The sequence below is a fragment of the Astyanax mexicanus genome, chromosome 16, assembly GCF_023375975.1.
Source record: "Astyanax mexicanus isolate ESR-SI-001 chromosome 16, AstMex3_surface, whole genome shotgun sequence".
NCBI classification, from domain to species: Eukaryota; Metazoa; Chordata; class Actinopteri; order Characiformes; family Acestrorhamphidae; genus Astyanax; species Astyanax mexicanus.
This window is the reverse complement of record NC_064423.1, coordinates 28,502,501-28,522,654: the sequence shown is the minus strand read 5'-3', so window position 1 is coordinate 28,522,654 and position 20,154 is coordinate 28,502,501. Positions and strand designations below refer to the sequence as shown.

At 39.6% G+C, this 20,154-nt stretch overlaps 1 protein-coding gene across 15 annotated transcripts in view; it reads right to left on the bottom strand.

The window, feature by feature from the left end:
- Nucleotides 1–20,154, bottom strand: part of ptprsa (protein tyrosine phosphatase receptor type Sa) — a 310,811-nt gene that overhangs the window by 20,728 nt on the left and 269,929 nt on the right. For 9 of the 15 annotated variants that reach the window (XR_007424918.1, XM_022669860.2, XM_022669861.2 and 6 more), the window contains 5 exons: nt 18,151–18,198; nt 13,122–13,219; nt 7,590–7,713; nt 4,314–4,489; nt 915–1,034 (listed from right to left, as the gene is read on the bottom strand). Coding sequence is in view for 14 of the 15 variants with exons in the window: in XM_022669860.2 (XP_022525581.2) it covers nt 915–1,034; nt 4,314–4,489; nt 7,590–7,713; nt 13,122–13,219; nt 18,151–18,198 (566 nt within the window). In the remaining variant the exon portion in view is untranslated. The remainder of the gene's footprint in view (nt 1–914; nt 1,035–4,313; nt 4,490–7,589; nt 7,714–13,121; nt 13,220–18,150; nt 18,199–20,154) is intronic. The other 6 variants (XM_022669866.2, XM_022669868.2, XM_049465929.1 and 3 more) reach the window with 1 other exon arrangement.

Below are 20,154 nucleotides of genomic sequence, written 5' to 3'. Positions count from 1 at the left end.
GAGGGCTTTTTACCCCTTTATACCAGGCTTAGCATTGGGCCTAGTGACCTTCATAAGCCCAGTGTGCTCACGGCTGCTCCGCAATAGCCATGGAATGGTTAAACAAAAATTAGGTACAAATATACAGAGGAAAAACCTGGCCGTGATAATCCTCTGAATGCAGTATTGAGAATAATGTGCAGATAATGTGTTTTTAGTGTTTTTAAGCGATCTCTGGTGCGTTTTCCATCTCAGAGAGCTCCTTTGAGGCTCCAGGAGAAGCTCAGAGCATTTGCATTCAGCTCCAGTCTAACTGTAAACCTCCTGCCACTGCCCCCCCCCACAACACACACTTCACTTTGTGTCTGCTTGACCGCCGAGCGTCTGGCTGCCAATTACATACAGAGCATTTTTCTTCTGCTCACTTAGCTAAGTGCTCTTTTACTCCAGACGCAACATTAAAAGATGATAGATTGGGGAAAGAGGAGGCAGAAAGGTTACTTGAGTTATGAGCGCTTTTGTGTGTGGGTCAGTGGCTGTTTGTGGATGTGTGTGTGGAGGGGGGTGGTGTATGATGTCATCTGCGGCGTATATATTCTATATATGTGTGTGTGTGAGTGTGTGTAGTGTAGTGCATGGTGTGTGAGTGTAATTTTGAAAGGAACTGAACCTGTGTCTATGGAAGAAAGCATAATGGATGAAAGTGAAATTGTCCTTTTTCAACTGAGCATATTATACTATTATACTATTCCATTTGTCTTTTATCACATTGGGTGTAATCTATATTAATGGATTGCTGTTGCTTCAGAAGTTCTACCTATTGTTGTCACAGAAAACGACATAACATACAACCATAAAAAACACCAAAACCTAAAAAAAAAAAAAAAAAAGGAATGCTGTGAAGATGTTATTTGAGTTCTCCAGTAAATTCTTACCTTGTGTAAAGAGAAGGTGCGCACACAGAAGGTGGCCAGCTCAATGGTGTCCAGCAAGGTGACCTGGGTCATTCCATAGGTCTCAGTTCCCCGGCTCGGCCAGTACTGATCACACTTTATCTGAGGACAGACAATAACATGAACGTTCACAACCATACAAAAGCTTCACTGTCACTGTTTCCAATAATATAAACACAGTATTTTTTCAGATAAATGTTCAATATGACTTAAGTATGCAGAGTATGTGAGTCAAAAGCTTTCAACATGTGGGCTAAGTGCTGCTACTATGATCAGGAGATCGCCGGTTCGAATCCTGTTTATGTAGCTTGCCAGCGGCACAATTAGCCTTGCTTTCTCTGGATGGGTAGATGGCGCTCTCTCCCCACATCACTCCAAAGGTGATGTTGATCAGCACAAGGCATCAGAACTGAGTCGCTGCGCTTTCCTCAGAGTGTGCTCTGATGCTATTCGGTAATAGTGCATCAGCAGCAGATAAAAAACAGGGTGGTGACTGACTTCACATGTATTGGAGGAGGCATGTGCTTGTCTTGGGGCATCACTAGTGATAAAGGGAAGTCCTAATGACTGGGTTGGGTAACTGGCCGTTGGGGAGAAAATAGAGAAAGTAGTAATTTAAAAAAAAAGGGAGATATGGTTGATACAGTGGTATATGTGTTTAAAGTTATCTGATGTGTATTAAAAATGTGAAGTTCATTTTGTGCTTACTCAATTCTCTGACCAGGGGTGCCTACATTTTTGCATATATATCTTCAACATATGGTTGTAGAGTCTGGAAACATCTCCTCCAGTCAGACAAACAAAATCGAGTTTGTCCTGCTTCACTTCCTGCCAGATTTACTGCTGGGTGTGTGATCTGATTGACAAGTGGATGTTCAAATCAGCACAAGCCGCCGGTGTCTCCCACACACCTCCCCACATCTCGCCCACCCCCAGGCCAGGGCTATATCAATCAGCCCAGCAAATGTTTTCTTGCCCCCTCCCAGACCACCACTGCAGGGACGGACCCCCGGCCGACAGTGAATGGACAGCGGGGGCATCAGGCCGGGTTGCCTTCTGATGCGATGTGACAGCACGCCCGCTGAAAAATGTGCAGGTTTAACGCGTCCCCCTGCGCTCACGCTGACTGCGGCCTGAAGCCCTCCACTCTGATCACATCTGACAGCGCCTTAATGCGCCGCGTGCGGGCCGAGTGGATGGAGGAAGAGATGGAGGGATGGAAATAACTGTAGCGCGTGCAGAGGGGGTGTAATTAACTCCTTCATCTGTAATGACCTGTGCTACAGGTCCAAATGTGTGTGGATACCCCTTCTGATGATTGCATTTTGCTAATCTTATTTATTTTTACTGTGTTGCTGTCACAGATGTGCAAATGCACACATACAACTTGTCAAGATAAACATGAACCTACTGGCACCATGCCTAAACAACACCATGTGAGATGTAGGCCAGAGGGGTATAATGCCCCCAAGCACTAAGCTGTGCAGCTGTGAAACTGTGTTCATTGCAAGATGGTGCTTTATTTAATAAAAATGTAATAAAAAAATTAGTGGTCATCATCCAACATCGTGACCACACAAACACTCTTAACGCTGCTAAATGCAATCAAATTCTCACAACAATGCTCCAAAATCTATCAAAGAATCTTCCATGGGACAGCAGAGAGTCGTCTCTCAGACAAGTCATAGGATAAGTTAATATGTCAAGTAGCTTTGCATTGGCTACAAGCTACAAGGCTAATGTTGTTAGAAACTAGATTAGCTTAATGCTAACTGCTTATCTGCAAGTCAGCACTCAGCCCTTACATTTGTTACAAAGACCTTCAACAGTCTTGTTTGTGCTTTTTTTTTTACTTTGTATAACAGGCTGTTATCTAAAAACATGGAAAAATAATGCTATAAAAATGCTATAGCTGCTTTTACCTAGCTGTGCTAATTATTTTGCTAAGTATTAACTGCAGCATTTTGCTGCAACAAGTATAATCCTCCATAAAAACGTATGAAGAAGTATTATATTATAGCTAGTTATAACTTTCTAGCCATTGCCGAGCTTTTTTGTCACAGTGTAAACCTAAAGCAGCAAACTTCAGACATGTCCAGACTGATCAACTGCTTTGGGACTAGGAAGGGGAGGAACTGTGGATTTGATTTGTGGTCGACTCACTGCATTAAAATTGATGGCTGAATAATGAGCCTGAAGTTAAGCTTCCAGGAGTTCCATGAGAAGAGGCTGATGGAGATGGATCCCCAGCTAACAATTTCTGGTTAGAAAAATGTTTTCTGAATGTTACAATTTATGAACATAGAATGTTCAATGTGTCCAGTTTTCATTATGTCTATAAAACCTATTTATCCAATGTTTTTAAACGTTCTGGTAACGTCAGTGCAACATCACTTGGGAATGTAACTTTGAACTTTTCCATAATGTTAGTATTCATCTAGCTGTGACCAATATCTAAGAAATGTTCTAATAACAGTGCGATTCAAACATCATTATGTCACGTTTCTGTAGCATTACGGCTAAACTTGTTGAAACCTTTTTAAAACGTTGCTAAACATTCTTCTAACGTTCTCCTTTAGCTGGAACTTTAGCTTCTCTGTGGTCCTGATTATGGAAAGCTGTGTTTGGTGAAAGGGAAGCTTCCCACTAAGGGATTCCTCCCTCTCTCAGTGTTAAATGGGCCGCGGTATCCAGATGGAAGAGGGAGATAATTATCGTCTATATTTGGAGTGAAAGAGTCGCTCTCTTTCGCGCCATCTTCACATTCTTTCTTCTCATTCACTCAGCCAGAGATGACATTTCAGCTGAGATAATGTCTAGCTGAGTGCGTTGCGGACCCTCTGTCTCCTCAGCTTATTTTGCACGCCATTGCATGTGATGTCCATTTTGAAGGAGAATTATACAGATATTTCATCATTTCAGTAAAAATTTCCTGTATAATCAAATTTAAACAGCTGTTTGTATGGTTGGATGTGAAATGTGCGGTTTTAAAGAAACGTATTAAGAGAGAATTAATGTTGAAAAATAGTTCTGAAAATATATTATATTGTGTTTTAGACATAAAATTTGAGTCTAAAATTTTCAGAAAGAAAAAAGCCCCCTCTAATTGAATCTGTTTCTACCTTAATCAATTTAATATGCAAAATTTCAAAACAATGTGTGAATTTCCCCTTTAAGAAAACATTCTCATCCTATTCCCCAAACCACAGCATAATATCAAACCTTATTACAATATTAGCAGCAAACAAATGCATAACATGGACCAGATTTCTACATTATCATCCATAATGAGTTGAAAATGGATGAAATCTAATCAACCGGCTTGATTAAGCTAATAAATTAATCACAGATGGGCTTGATTGAGGCTTTAGTGAGGCTTACCCGTGACTTCTCTTCTAATCGTGTCATCATGACCACAGTGGCTGATCTCTGCTCCCACACCATCCTCCAGAAGTCCCCGAACGTCTCAGGCAGAGGGCCCTGCGTGGCGATGTAGGCGTTCTGCTTCCTGTAGCCGTCGATGTAGTTGGCGTTGATGTAGTCGCTGCCTGTTATGCCTGGGATTAGAGAAGAGAGGGAAGGACAGCGATGTGAGAGAAATATGCTTAAAGATAAATGCTAACAGTGAATATTTATTCATCAAAAATGTAAAAATACCATTAATACAAAAAAAATAAAATAAAATGCATTGATTGTGAAGTCAGATTTTTCTGGTCAGTGTCCTATTAAAATCTCACATTTAAAAATATAAAGATGTTCTGTAAGAACAAAATTTTATTTAAATAGAGCCTTGACCTGCTGGGTGTTAATATTTAACTACATCAAAAGTAGGATTCTAAAGTTTATAAGAGGATAAATATTACATTAGGTTAGAATATAATCTTTTTAAATCTTCTCACATCTCACACAAAAAAAAAAAATTCTAAAATACTCTTACAACACAAACTTCAAGGAAAATATTTTATGATTACAGATTTATTTATTTATTTATTTTTGTACTATTTAGCCCCTCACTACATACTGTACATTGGTAACTACATGCAAAACAAAGCAAACTGGCTGAGTTGTTGTAATTGTTAAATTAAAGGAGAAAATGCCAGAGACCACTGTTGCCTTTAAGAAGTTTAAGGGGTTAATCTTTAAAGATTTCAAAACCCCAGTACGTAAAGTAAGGTGTGTTGTGGACCCTCAGTCTCCTTAGCTTATTTTGTGAGGCACTGCTTCTCATGTCCATTTTGAAGGAGAATTATACAGATATTTCTTCATTTCAGTACAATTTTCCTTTACAATCAAATTAAACAACTGTTTGTTTGGCTGGATGTGAAATGTGCATTAGGGTTAGGGTTAGGAAGACATGCAGAGTGCTGTGTGGCTAAATTGTATTTAAAAATCGTATACATTTTTTGTACCAAGAACTATCCTAGTAATAAATTGTTAAACTAAAAACTGAGGGCATCTGTTTTAAGATCCAACAGCAGAAGAGACTTCTTAGAATCTGAGATGGACATCCATCACTAGAAATAAGGAAAAGACATGAAGCCCGAGTCTCTCTCTCTCTCTCTCGCTACTGTATAGAGGCTGGTAGATCTGAGGCTGGTTCTGGTCTGATTTAGGGCCTGTTCCAGACTGCGCTACAAGCCTGAATTATACAGTGCTGGGGTAAATTCTCTCTCTCTCTCTCTCTGCCCTCTCAGGCAGCCTGTCAGCTTCAGCCAACAATAAATCTCCTCCTAAAGTAGCCCCCCTCATCTCCCACTGGACGCTGCCTGTAAGGCTAAAGGGTCTGGATACAGTGATCCATGACCGGCTGCTGTGTCCATCCAGCTTCAAGCCACAGCCTCCATCAGACTGTGGTGTAAAAACACACAGATGTAAAAGGATTTGGATGCCCATCACATCAAAACCCTTTACAGAAAAAAGAACGAAAAATATTACATTTCTGGGCACATTTTAGAAACTGAATTTGTCATATCTAAATATTATATCAGTTTAATACAATAATAGTATTGTTTAATGTAATAATAATATTACATTTTTGTATTTAAAATGTGCAGATGTTTGTCTCCACATGCTTTTATATATATATATATATGCAAATATTCAATAGGCCAAATGACTTGCAATAGCAACATAAACAATACAAATAATGAGCTCCAGGGTTTGAATTAACGCCTATTAAATCAAATCCAATTTTATGTCTGCTGCAGCTTTTTTAGGGTGACTGTCTGGTTTTATCCTCTGTAGAACAATAGAAGAAAAGGCTGAGTTAATTATTATACAGTTGAAGCCTCACAAAACAAGCAAACATGGGGCCACAGCACCAAATTGTTGTTTTCATACTCTAACAAAGCGCAATGAAACACTTGGCTGGGTTCATTTTCAGGCTCCACCAAAACAGAGGGGAAAAAAGGCAGAAATTAGTAATCAGAGTGGGGGTGGGGGGAATTAAGAAGCGGCTCGTGTGGCGGCGGAGCACAGAGCTTTAGTCATAGCTAAGTGAACAAAAGACGGTGGAGTGCGCGAAACGTTCCGCTGCTGCAACTAATGGCAAAAATCACTGCGCTGTAAAATGGAAATTTCGAAGTTGATTAATTTATGTATTTATGGGCGCTGTCTTTGGGATGATTTTGTTACGCTGTGTTAGGGCTACGCTAAATAGGCTAAAAAAAATTCCAAGGTGAAATGATGGAAATAAGGAAGGATAAACAAAACCGCGGTGTGGTAAATAGCTCTGGGAGGTCTGACGGATGTAATCTGTTGCTTCTTGGAAAATGAGTTTGAAAAGAAATCACAGTTCCTGCTTTTTGCCACAGCTATTAGAGAAACAAACTTCAGGTGAACAACCTTTATAGAACTTGCTGCAGTTCTTTTATTTGTAGAGAAGAAAACAGAACTTTTAGGTGTTTATACACTATAAGATGAGAGGAAGGTTATTGAAGGTTTTGATTGGTTTGATCATTTATAAACCATTGAAAAAATGCTGGTCAAGAGCTAAGCTGGTAAAACAAGCTCATCTGATTTCTTCAAAATGAAAAATTCTTACTTTTTACTGTACCTATGTTTACAAGCATCTGTTCGAGTGAGCATTCTGATGATTTAACAGTACAAAGTATTGTATTGTTGATTATCTAATTGTGCCCACTTTATCAGCTTCATCTTGTTGAAGTACAGTTAGAAAGTGTAGATCATAGCTTGTGTTAGCCATCTAGAAAATCATTGTTCACAGATTTAATAAGACCTAAGAATATTTAAAATTATATGGATATAAACTTTATATCAAAACACTATATGGACAAAAGTATTGGGACACTTGCACATTATACCTACAGATGTTTTTATGACATATTATTCTAAATCCATAAGCATTAGTATGGCGCTGGTTCCTCTTTTTTTTTTAATGCGCTCCATCTGAGTTGTACATTGCACAGGGAGCCTATATGGGAGGGGGGCTGTAATGATAGGGTCCATTTGGGAAGTCCAACAGGGTCTCAGGAGAAAATGCATGTAATAAACCCATGCAGATCCCATGCCTACCTGACCCCCCCCCCTAAAAGGAAAGAGTCAAAAGCATGTCCAATACTTTTGTTCCTACAGTGTACAGTAAATAGTGTCGCCCAGTTTGTGATGTGTTTCTGATCATGTAAATTGGATGCTGACCTTCGATGGGCGCCAGGATGACCCGGGAGTGGTCGTAGGCGATGACGTTGGCGTAGCGGTTCTTGGGTTTGTTGACCTCCAGGTTGGAATGCTCCCAAGTGAACTGCTGTCCTGGATCGATGGACTGTAGAGAGACAGGGAAGGAGAGAGAGCATCCAGGGTCAGTGTTGTTCATGAAGTTTCCACAGCAGCATCACATCAGCACTACTAAAAACACAAAGAACTGAAGAGGGTGAGAGAGATAGATAGAGAGAAGAAAAGAAAGAGAGAGAGAGATCTTCGTGTACTCTGATTTTAGAGGAATGTAATTAAAAGCCAGTCTGTTGCTGCAGTAGTTCCATTGTTGAAGAACATCTTACCAGGTATGCTCAGACACATCACTCTACAGACAGTGAATAATAGCAGCGGAAATATTGATAAAGCATTGTGCTCTTCCTCGAGGGGAAAATAGATGAGGGGGGACTGTGTGAACGTGGACGTGTGTGAATGTGTGTGTGTGTGAATGTGTGTGTGTGTGTGTGTGTGTGTGTGTGTGTGGGGGGGGGGGGGGGTGGGGTGGTATCTGCCCTGACGCTTGCAAGATAAATGCCGTCGCACTCCCTATGTGAGAATTTCTGAATAAATATTCTATTCCCCGTCGGGGTAATTTAGTATTCCATTATGATTCTGAGCTTGCAGTGCTGATGGCTCTCTCTCTCTCTCTCTCTCTCTCTCTCTTTCCCTCTTTCTCTTTCTCTCTCAGCCTCTCTCGCCCAGCTTTGGGGCTTGAAGGATGTTTTCATTTAGGACCGTGGCGACGTGCGCTGAAATTGGGGCTAAATACGGCACAATAAGTGGCTTGATATGGCAGTTTTGCTTGCAGTGATTACAGGCAGAACTCTGGAGATGTTTACAGCACTCCCTGCTGGCTGGGGTACTTTATTACAGCCTGAGAACTCCAAATTGGGATATATTCCAAGATTATTTTTTTTTACAGACATGGAATTAACTTAGTCTGGGACTAAATTAAAGTGTTTTTAATTTATTGAAGCTTTAAAATACTATTTACAATATCTTATAGCCTAGGTTCAAGCTTAATTTAGGTGAGGAACTGTGTATTAACTGTAGATTAAATGATTACATTTACATTTACGGTATTTAGCAGACGCCCTTATCCAGAGCGACTTACAACAGTGCTTCAAAGTTACTTAAGATATCCAAAGCTAGTTTGTAGACTAGGATCAAGAGATACATAGAGCTTAATCATGTTAAGAACCCTAGGAACCTTTTTTTTTTTTTTTTTTTTTTTTTTTTTATTAGTTTAGGAACTCTTTGAAAAGATGTGTCTTCAGTCGACGTTTGAAGACTGTGAGTGACTCTGCTGTTCTGACATCCAGTGGAAGTTCATTCCACCACCTTGGTGCCAGCACAGAGAAGAGTCTGGATGTCTGTTTTCTGTGTGTTTTGAGTGATGGAGGTTCGAGCCGAGCCGTACTGGAAGCTCTAAGAGCTCTTGGTGCAGATCTGGCTTTGACCATCGCCATCAGGTATGAAGGTGCTGGTCCGTTTTTTGCCTTGTAGATTAATTATGATAATATGCCTGTAAGCAAGCTATTAGTCATTTGAATAAGAAAAAAAAATCTAGCAGTCCTTCTGAGATGCCAAAAGTCATGGAATAGCAGAATGCACATTGATCATTGATCAAAGTGTTACCTCAGGGCTCGGACAGTTGGGGAAAACCCAAACATGTAAAGGTTGTGAGGTGCTATCTTGTGAGTGAGGATGAACTCTGGCCAGTGTACTCATTGCAAGGCAACATCGTGTATTGTGTGTACTAGAAGTATATGACAAGACATTATAACAAATGATTGTGACTGGCAGCATCTGGCTCGAGTTGTCCGTGCAAAGCGTCAAGTGACAAGAACTGACATGTGGCAGAAATCACATTCACATTCAATGCAGGAAGCCCCACAAACATATCTCCATGTTCAGTGCAATGTTTTTTGGCTTCTATGAGACAAGGCAAAAGTCATGGGATACTATACTACTTTCTGTTCCATGTCAGTGTAAAACTGTTTAAGAGTACATACTGTTGTATCACTCCCACAATATGTAACCATGTAGCCGTTGCTCTGCTTCAGCAGACGTGGAACAGGCCTGACTCAGCTTATTATTATCAAGCCCTCCGTGAGTGGAGGCAGGTGATCGAACAGGAAACTGCAAAAATGTTAGAACTAGACCTCCAGGAATGGAATTCCTCACCCCTCTCTCTCTCCTGCTCTCTCTCTCTATCTCTCTCTCTCTCTTTCTCATCTTTCTCCTTCAGCACAGCTTGCTACTAAAAACCAATCACTCAGCTCCGCTTGGCACACTACGGCGCCCAGATGAGCAGCCATTTATCAAGAAAATAACAAAATTAAAATTACACTTCTCCTTTTAATTCAGTCATTTATTTTTCTGGAGAGTCAGAGAGAGAGAGAGAGACCACACATTCACTGGCATCTCTCTCTCTCTCTCTCCCCCTCTCTTTTTTTACTCTGACAGAATAATCAGAAATGTGGCCGAAGTGTGGGCTTCTGTCTCGGCGAGGACGAATCTGTCGCTTTATGGAGCTCAATACGTCATTAAATTAACAAATCACATTGTGGAGCAGCTACAGGAATGTGCTGTGATTCAACGAAAAACCTGCATTTGATTAATAAAGCTTATGGCTAGTCGATGATGATCGCAGTCGATTTGAGAAAGCTATCTTTGAGAACATTCAGAGGTCAAATTTAAAATGTTGAGCTCCAAAATGACTTCTTTATTACAAAAATGGAGAAAAGTCAAGCTTCACAAAGCCTCCGGCTACTGATTTAGCTATGCAGTGTGCTTTAAAATCCATGCTCATAGATCACAGAAAACCATACAGTGTCAGAAACTCCATAAGAAAGTCTATTAAAGATTAATTAAAGGAGAACTTGGTCCAAAATGAAAACTTGAAACATCTCTACATCTGCTGTGAACATGTCTCATTTGCCTTCTAAGGCAGTTCTGGAGTAGCCTGTAGAGCTACATGATTAGGAAAACCTCATTCCCATGATTTATGACAACATTTTGATAACAGTTGGATGCTTATGTGGTTAAATATTTTATTTAAAAATGGTTTTAAAACGTCAAATATGCCTTTTGAGTATTCAATCACTGTAATGGTCTGCAAGGTATGTGTGTGGGGGGGCCTCCTGAACTAATTGTGAACTATGGATGTGATTTTTGAAAGTCTGCATGGACAATTCTAGACGGATATCACAGGACACCATCACCCAGTGCACTGTCCACTGTGGGGGGTTATGCCTTCTAAGGCATATTCCTGAATGCCCACGTTCATAATGTTGTTCTGAACATTGTGTTGTTTGAGTTTTAGTTCTGAATGGACCAATAGAAATGCTTTAAAATGTCTTAAAAATAAAAGTTCCATAAAAAACTTACTCAAATGACCATTTCGGAGGCTTTTGTATCACAGCAGCAAGTAGCAAACTTTACCAGGCACCAGACCTGTTTTAGCACATTGACATCATTTGAGGCCTAGGACTAAGCTAAACTAAATAAGAGCATTACTGACTATTTTGGCTTAAAAAGTGATGGTTATTTTTGCCCGAGCTCCATGTTGGACATACTAAGCAGTAGAACTGCCAGTTTTGGTGGACTTAAAGCTGCCATGTTAAAAAAAAAAAAACTTCTCTGAAACTTTACTAAGAGCACCAATCATCATTCTGGCTTAAAAATTGAGGGTCACTGTGCCCGAGCTCAACGCTGGACACTGTTTAGGCTGCAGAACTGCCGGATCGGATGGGCTGATGGCTGCAGAGCTTTAGCAGAGTGTAATTTAAAAGGCAGGTGGTGGAGGAGGATGCTCTATGCAAACGAGCTTGATTCAGCAATCCCCATTTCTAATCAGCAGCACAATTTCATTCCTGTGGCCAGCAGCGTGATCGGAGACGGTCTCCGAGTTCAGACAGCTGCGCCACTGCACATCTTCAGGACAGCTGCCCCACCGCTGCTAAATCTTACAGCAGGAGCAGCTCCGAGATGAAAGGCCGGCCATTTATCACCCGCAGCACGTAAACGAAGGCATACCTTCCAAAGACTGCCTCCCAGCTATCAGCCTTGGAGGATAGGCCGAGATTTTGTACACGCTTTAAAAAAAAAAAGCTTCAGGTAGAAGCACATTTATATTCTTCTTTCTGTCAGGGGTTAGGTTGAGGTGAGGCTTCCTCTGTTATGACTCTTCCTGGCAGTAAAGGGGTTCTATAAAGGAACAACTTGCATGTCTCCTTACCTTTTCATCTCAATTCATAGACGTGTTATTCCAGGGTACAAGCACAAGACGCACCGAATGGTTATGGATATTAGAACCTCTGACATTTAATCATTTTCCTTTGAAGTACGAGAGAAAGATGTCTGAACTGAAATTTTGTGGTAGCGAGGATGCCCACGACTGTGAAATCACCTCAGCTCCAGCCACAGCTTCCTGAATTCACTCAGGAGGCAGAAAAGAGCTTTAATGTTTAAGCAATCTTATGAACTGAACAAGAACCTTTTCTTCACAGACATCGTGATAAGACTATTTACCAAGATAAACATTAAAATGGGTGTCTAATAAAGCCATAAAGCTAGTCTAAAAATGTTCAGTGGTGCACCAACTCATCCAAATGTTTTAAAATTTTAAAATTATGTCCAAAAAAATTTTTATTCTTCATTACAAAATGTATCCCAAATATAATCAATATAGCTAAATCACTGCCAAATTCATCCCAAAGGTGATTAGTGAACCTTACTTATTAACTTATCTCAAGGATCAATGGAGCTTTATCACTACAAAATTCATCTCAAATATGATCAACTGAGCTTCATCACAACCAGACGCATCTCAAAGGTCAGTGGTCCTTTATTACTTATTAAAACTTATCCCAGAGATGATCAACGAAGCATCATCACTATCAAACTGATACCAATCTTGATCAACGGATCTTCATCTCTACCTAACTCATCTCAAAGATGATCAATGGACCTTCATTATTACCAAACTTACCACAAAGATGATCAATGGACCTTCATCATTACCAAACTTACCACAAAGATGACCTTTACAGCTACCAAAATGTATCCCAAATATGTCCAATGGATCTTTATCACTATCAAACTTACCACAAAGATAAATCAATAGAGCTTCATCACTACCAAACTCACCCCAATCTTGATCAATAGATCTTTATCACTACTAAACACATGCCGAAGATGATCAATGGAGCTTCACTACTACCAAGGGACCTTCCTTACTACCAAACACATCCCAAAGTGAATCAATGGAGCTTCAGCACTCAAACTCAAAGTTTAATAAGGAATAAATCCTAAAGGTCATCCTGAAGCCCATCCTGTATCTTTGTGGTCACTAGAAAGCATCCTAATCAATAGAGGTACCTGTCAGCAGGGGTTGCACCAAGGGACCACCTAGACAAGCCTGGACACTGTGTATTAATAGCAATGGATAAAGGTGCCATCCAGTAGCCTTACCTCATATTCCTGGGAGAGCTTCAGGTTGTCATTGGCTTTGAGCAGCTCGGTGTGTTCGGCCAGCTCTGTAATGGGGATGGGTGGGTGATTCATCATACCTGCAAGCCCACCAGAACAAAGAAAGAGACAGTCAGTGTAACAGTCATGGAGAAGCTGCTAACAGACAAACGCAACCAACCAGAGGGGGTGGGCTGACAGTGGTGCGGTCTGAGAGTGCGCTGGGGTCAGGGGTGCTCAGGGGGGTGGTATTGGTGGTGGGGAGGGTTCAGGAACACATTTAGGATGGATAAAATGCTGTATGATGTTAGAGACACAGTCTGACCAGGCCAGAGCTCCAAATTCTGATTCTGAGCACTCGCGATCGTCCAATAACACACACAAAACCGGGCGTTTTTATACAAAGGAAATAAAAGGCAGGACCTATGGGCAATTGCTAAGGTGACGGGGAAACCACAGACCAATTACTTCTTAATGCTACTGGGACGAGTGGCTTTTAATAGCTTCACAATAGCAGCACAGCGATGAAATTCATTTTTTTTGGCTCTATTATAATAAAAAAGACGAGAAAATACCCCCGAGCCTGATGGTGCTACGCGGTGCTGATTTGTGCAGCTAGGAGGAAACCTTTCTGCTGTGCAAAAGCTGGGGAACAAAAACGAGCAGCAATGTTTTCTGTCTACAAAAAAGCTCTTTTTTCAAACAGGCTCACAGAATCAATGACTTGAAACGACTTCAAAACAGGCTTTGACGCAGGCCTATATATTTCCCAATCTACACAGATCATCTCCCAGTGTACTAATATTTAACGAATTGTAATCAAAAGCACATCGTAAATCAAAACCTTTCCCATTTCCCACAAAAGAAAGAGGCGGGTGTGACTAAAAGACTCATTTGCATTTCCTTTTATGGCAGAGAAGAAAACATGAACCGTGTCAGCTTGTGCAAACTTAGTAGAGAAATGGTTTACTATGAAAAATACATTAATTCTTATATTTAAACAATAAAAATTAGATAAAAATGAATAAATTGTCTGATGTGATTGAAAAACAGCCCCAGTAAAATCCCTGTAGAGCCCTGGCCTGGGCTTGGAGAGTCCTGAAGGTGACACAGTGCACACTGCTTTACTCCAGTCCAGCCAAAGCTAAGCAAGCACAGCGCAGGCCGTGGACACACACAAACACACACACACACACACACACATTCCTATTAGCGCTTCTATTAGCCCTGAACACTAACAATGTAAGCAGTCATCATTACCACTAATACCCTCCCCCAGTCCTCCGTGAACAGACTGAGCAATCACAAATATGGCACCGCGTCTCCAGCCATAAACCAGAGAGAGGCCAATGTGGAGCTAAAAGCATGCCGGGAGTTAATCCTGTTACGAGCAGAACGCTGTCGGTGTGATAGAAAACGCTGAGAAAGAGACATATTGTCTATTTATGCGTGCCTGGGAAAGCCTTTCCAATTTTAATACCAACATTTACAAAGGGGCTTTAGCCATCGCCGCCTTCGACTCAGAGCGAGGTCAGAACTCGGCTAAACATCGTCATCTTTTCTTTCTCCCCCACCAAAAAACTTTCTGTGATTGAATTAAGTGTGTATAATCTGCATAATCACATTAGCCACCCTCAATTTCCCCTCTAGTTCCAACCCCTCCGCGCTAAATGTCACGCGGCCTCTGGCCCGAGACGCAGGCCGTGCTCTCTCTGGTTTTCACGCTTGCTGTAAAAGGCAGCATACTGTGTTACTGGAACAGTAACTCACCAATGAGCTGCTAAACATGGCTCCTCATTAAACTAATGGCACTGAGATGCAGCCATCAGAGAGAGAAAATGCCATCAGCTGTCCATCACCTCTTCCTGAACCAATCGATTTGTATATACATATTTTATATTTCTCTTTGAAACTATTATGGCTGCAAAATACTGAAATATACAGATAGCAAGACAGGAGTCACAGGAAGAAAAACTTTCTTGATTAACTAAAAAAAGGTAAAATCCTAAATAAATAGTAATAATCACATTAATATCATATCAAATATCAAAACATGTCTCAAATATATATGATGAATAGGTCAACTCAAAATGAAGCAGAAATATTAAAGATTCTGCTTTTTTACTATGTAGATATACATAAAAAAATATGCCTTGACCATGCTTTGACCTTTTTACAGGATGTAAACTCTCTTTTTTACTGTAGCTCTCAGGTGGAAGCTTGACACTATTACTTAAGAAAAAGAGAGACGCTCCAACAAACACTAATACATTTAGGTTAAAACTTTAAATGGCAGTTTTTGCTTAAATTGTTCGATTATTAGTAAAAAAAAAAAAATAATAAAAGTGTGTATTGCATTAGCCAGATTTAAGAGAAAAAAGAAAGACACTAATTCTGCCTACTTACTTTAGACATGTTTCACGATAATATAGTGATAGTTGGAGAAACCTTTCTTCATCCTCTGTCCATGATTAACTTGTGGACTTGTGTGTTTATCATCTTTCTGGCATCAGTTATTGGTTTATTTGTGATTTAATCTATCTTACTTTGGGGAATTATTATAATTGTGAGATCACTTACAATATAGCCTTCCATTTAAACTGGCATTATTGCAAATATACTGTATCAATAGAAATATCCACACACCTGGAAAGGCTGCAGACCCCAGAAGGTTAAATTAAACTAATAAAAATAATATAGTGCCACTCCATGATTTAGGTATACTATTTATTACATCTTAAACTAATTAGAATGCCAATGCTGAGAGATCAGATCATTAATACCATGAAGCAGATGGAACGATGGAAATAGCTACAGTTTTATATCAGGCTCAAGTGTCTACATATGAAAACAATAGAAATCAATGGGTTGGTGTTTTATCATCTGCCCATTGTTCTGTAATATAAGTGCATTTGAGTCAGTCAGTAGGTTCTCTGCTCTTCTACAGGGAGATGCACTGTTCTTCTTAGTGGTAATCAGTAATGCGCCGCAGTACTGGCTTAAGGTTCGAGTTCAATCACAGCTTCTCCTATAGCCGTAACCGCTCTCCGCTCAGAAGAGCAATTCCATTTTTCAGCGGCGTACTAAAGTTGTTTTTGTTTGTTTGTTCCTTGTCTTCTTCTCTCCGTGTGGCACATAAAGCAGCAGCAGCGTCTTTCCGTCCGTCTGGTTAACGCACAATTTTCATTCCTCCTCGTCAGCGGCTCCCAAATAATAGCTTTCAGTGCTCTTATTTCCTGCACGGAGGATAGCGGGTATTTACTCGAAGGATATTCAATATCAAGCTCGAGACTGCTTTGCTGAGCTCAATAGAATGCTAAGTCTTTTTCAAGGACGAGTTTCAGTACCCCCCACAGCCATCCCCCACCACCCCCATCCCCTAACCACGGTTTCTTCTGTTTTTTTCTGTTCTTTTCTCTCTGCTATGGAGTCATCTTCTCATCCTGGGTAATCAAGATGTGATCAGGAAACTCTACAGGAACAAACTACCCCTAATTTCGCATTCCAATCTGAGTAGCCTTTGACAGACGACAGAAATGAATGACAGGAAATCCCAGTAACACTTAAATTGTACATAAGGGGATTTATAACACATAACACTCATAAGCATTGAATTATATATTTTATATATATTTTTTTTATATTAAGAAAGAACATTCCGTGACACAAGAACCTAATTTTTCATCATATTTAAAATATAAAGTTTAAATGTTTGTTTTGATGCCTTTAAACTAAAATGGGGAACCTTTGCTTGATTAATAACACAGTACAATTAGAACACTGATATCAGGAACTGTTTTCTCCTCTTCATAGGCAGTGGAGATTATAAGACATACACCTACTTATGAGTGTTATCCCTGATGCTGACAGTCTGCCTGATCTGGACTCCCGCTCCCCAAGCTTCTGATTGTTTGCACCTGGTCTGCCCTGTATATATACCCCTCTGTTTTCTCTGAGTATTGAATTTAGTTAGATATCCCTTCTACAATGTGTTTCCTTTGTTTTTGCCTTTATTACAAACGTGTTTTATTACAGATTCTTGCCTTGCCCTCTTTTGTGTTTGTTTATAAAATATTAGAGTTTATACGACAATTATTTAAGAATTATTTTTGAACCATCAGTTCTATGAATAAATTTGAGGCCCTCAAACTAAAGTGGTTGACTGTTTTCTTTCATACACACAGTACCCTTCGTTAGGCACACTTCATTGTAATTTGACAAAAGGAAAGGAAATAAAGATAATAAACTGCTACTGCTAATAAGCTTTATTATTCAATGCTTATGAATGTGTTATGAAGCACCTATGTAGATATCCTTCAAATAAAGAGTAAGTGAATCAATTTCCATTCTCTAAGTGCAGTTTTTTTCAAACACATTCATTTACATATAAAAAAGAAAAGATATGTCTCAGTTTAAAACAGACAAAACCTATTTTGTCCTTGTTTTTGCTTTCGTTTGTCTCATGCTTGTGTGTGTATATGTGTGTGTGAATGTGTGTGTACATGTTGGATCAAATGTCAGACTATTGTTTGTGGAGGATTTAATTAGTTCAGCTCGTTATCTGGGCCTGCAGAGCGACCCGTTGGAGAGAAGAGGGATGGGGCAGTGAAGGAGGGAGGAAGGGGGTAGTGGAGGAGTGCCAGAGGAGCTGGGGTTGATGTTGGAATGCAGACAAAACGTGCCCCCCCCAACCAATCCCCCTCGCTGGCACTGACAGCAGTGACGGCCAGCAGTGAAGAGAGAGAGGTTACACTGCGGATTATTAACAACAAGCAGCCCATCAGCTGGTGAGGACATGGCAACCCAAAGAAAGGGAAAAAACGACAGCAGCAATCAAAGCCGTGTTATGAGACGTGAAAACATTAGTGCTGAATCTGCGATTTGTGGGGGAAATAAGAAATCAAATGTATTCTAATGTATTCAGAGAACACTAGCAATTATTTTGAAATGGGGGCAGTGCTAAGACAGATGAAGTAGTAAAAAAATGCACAAATAAAAAGAGGAGGAGAGCTCAGTGGGTGGTGGGACTAACTTTCATAGTCAAAAGCGGCTTCGCTTAGAGGACTGCTCAGACCAGAATCTGTAAACATGAAAGAAAAATACACTCTTTTTAATACGGTGCTTCTCAATAAAAAGTAGAAAACATCTGAAAATGCTAAAAATGAATAAAGAAATAAATGTAAAAACAAAAACAAGGGAAAGTTATGTTCATTTGAATTGTTTGTTACCATCAAAGGTGACGGCTTTAGGACCCTTTATAGCAGATAATTTGACAAGAAGCTAAAAAATCATGTTGGAGGGTTTCCAATATTGCATTTAAAAAAAAAAAAAAAAAAACCCACAAATAAACAAATATGATACTTTGATATTTTTCGTTTGAAGACTGTATGATAAAGATAATTATGCTGCTGAGAATAGCTGGTAACTAAAAAAGTATCCTACAGCTGCTACTATCTAGTTTAGGTCCAACCGCTGATCATGGCCTTTCAACTTTTTTTAAAATGCGTTTCAATAATAAAAAAAAAAAATCTGAGATTTAGAATTTAATAAAGTTTCTGCTTGACCTGGCAACCCTTTTCAGCTTGAAATGACAAACTTTTAGAAGATGTAAAGGGTGTGATATACTTTTAGCAAGAAGAGTAAGAATGAGTTCAATTTTATGATTCTAGCAAGAGAATATAAAGAAACTGAAAACTATTTATTACAACTGCACTTAATGCTTCTGTAATTTCTGTAGCATTTCTAACAATGACGTTTACAATAAAAAATGTCCACCACCATATGTTCCATGATAATAGGTTTCTGAATCTGTAAATATCAATGTTAACTATTCTAGCCTTGTAGATAAAGCAAGGAATTTAAAAAAATCATAACTATAATATAGTTATAATGCAGTTAATCAGGTTTAAGTCTGATTTTGTCATTTTTAACTGGACCTACAAAGCTAAAGTATGCTCACACAACTTACGCCTCAAAACGTTAAGTTTAATACTGATCAGAATATTGACAGCTGATGGTACTGACAAATGAAAGCACATATCTAATATGGAACATTTTTTTTTACTTTTTAATTTGGTAAAGTTGGAGATGTCCAGCTTGCCCTTGTACAAATTTTACAAGATAAAATGTCTTTAACAAATAACAGTTTCTTCATCTTTGTTACAAGTATGGATCCTTATAGATCCAGAAGTGGTGGCTTGAATGGCATCACCCGAAGAATCATGAACAAACTCTCAATTTAACACTAACCAGAATAATGACAATTTAAGATAAGAACATAAAGCAAATTAAACCACTAAAGTAAACATTTAACACCTAACCCTGACAACAGGTCCATACTATCTCCTAAACTCAGACGTTTGTTGCTGGTAAACAGCCTGTCTAAAGACTAATGGAGGAAAAAGGAAATGGCAAAAAGAAGAAAAGAGACGGAGCTTCTGCTCACTGAACTGATCCATCTGTGAGTTTCAGGGTTGAAGGAGAACCGAGCCGAACCACTGAGAGAACAACAACCCTCAGCAGAGACGACCAATCAGCTCACAGCTTCCGGCTACCGCAGAAACACAGGCAATGCAGGCTAGTGCATGTAACTGTGCGACACTTATTACGAATTATCATGGCACACTAATCAGATGATGGGATATTAAAAGCCTACATTCATCATCATGTGTGGCTCAACTTTCACCAAAGCGAATTAGCAGCACTGTGTGTTTATCTGTGATCTGGAGTGAGTAGACACAGAGGCTACATATTATTGGGCTGAATTTTCACAAACGTAGCATTTGTGTGAGCAGGGTTTAGCGATCTATGGTAAAAATACTAAAATAACTCAAATATGAATTTTGAGAATTGACTAGAGGAATTTCTGAGCTTGAAGAAGGCTCTCATTGAAATCTTAAATACAATAAATGAATGTAAATATCCAAATTAAAATATTGTATCTGCCTTTTGGTAATTTGACACAATTTAAAATCTTCAGCTGACATTTACAGTGTCTCCAAATTTCACTATAATCTATCTAATCTACCTGATGGAT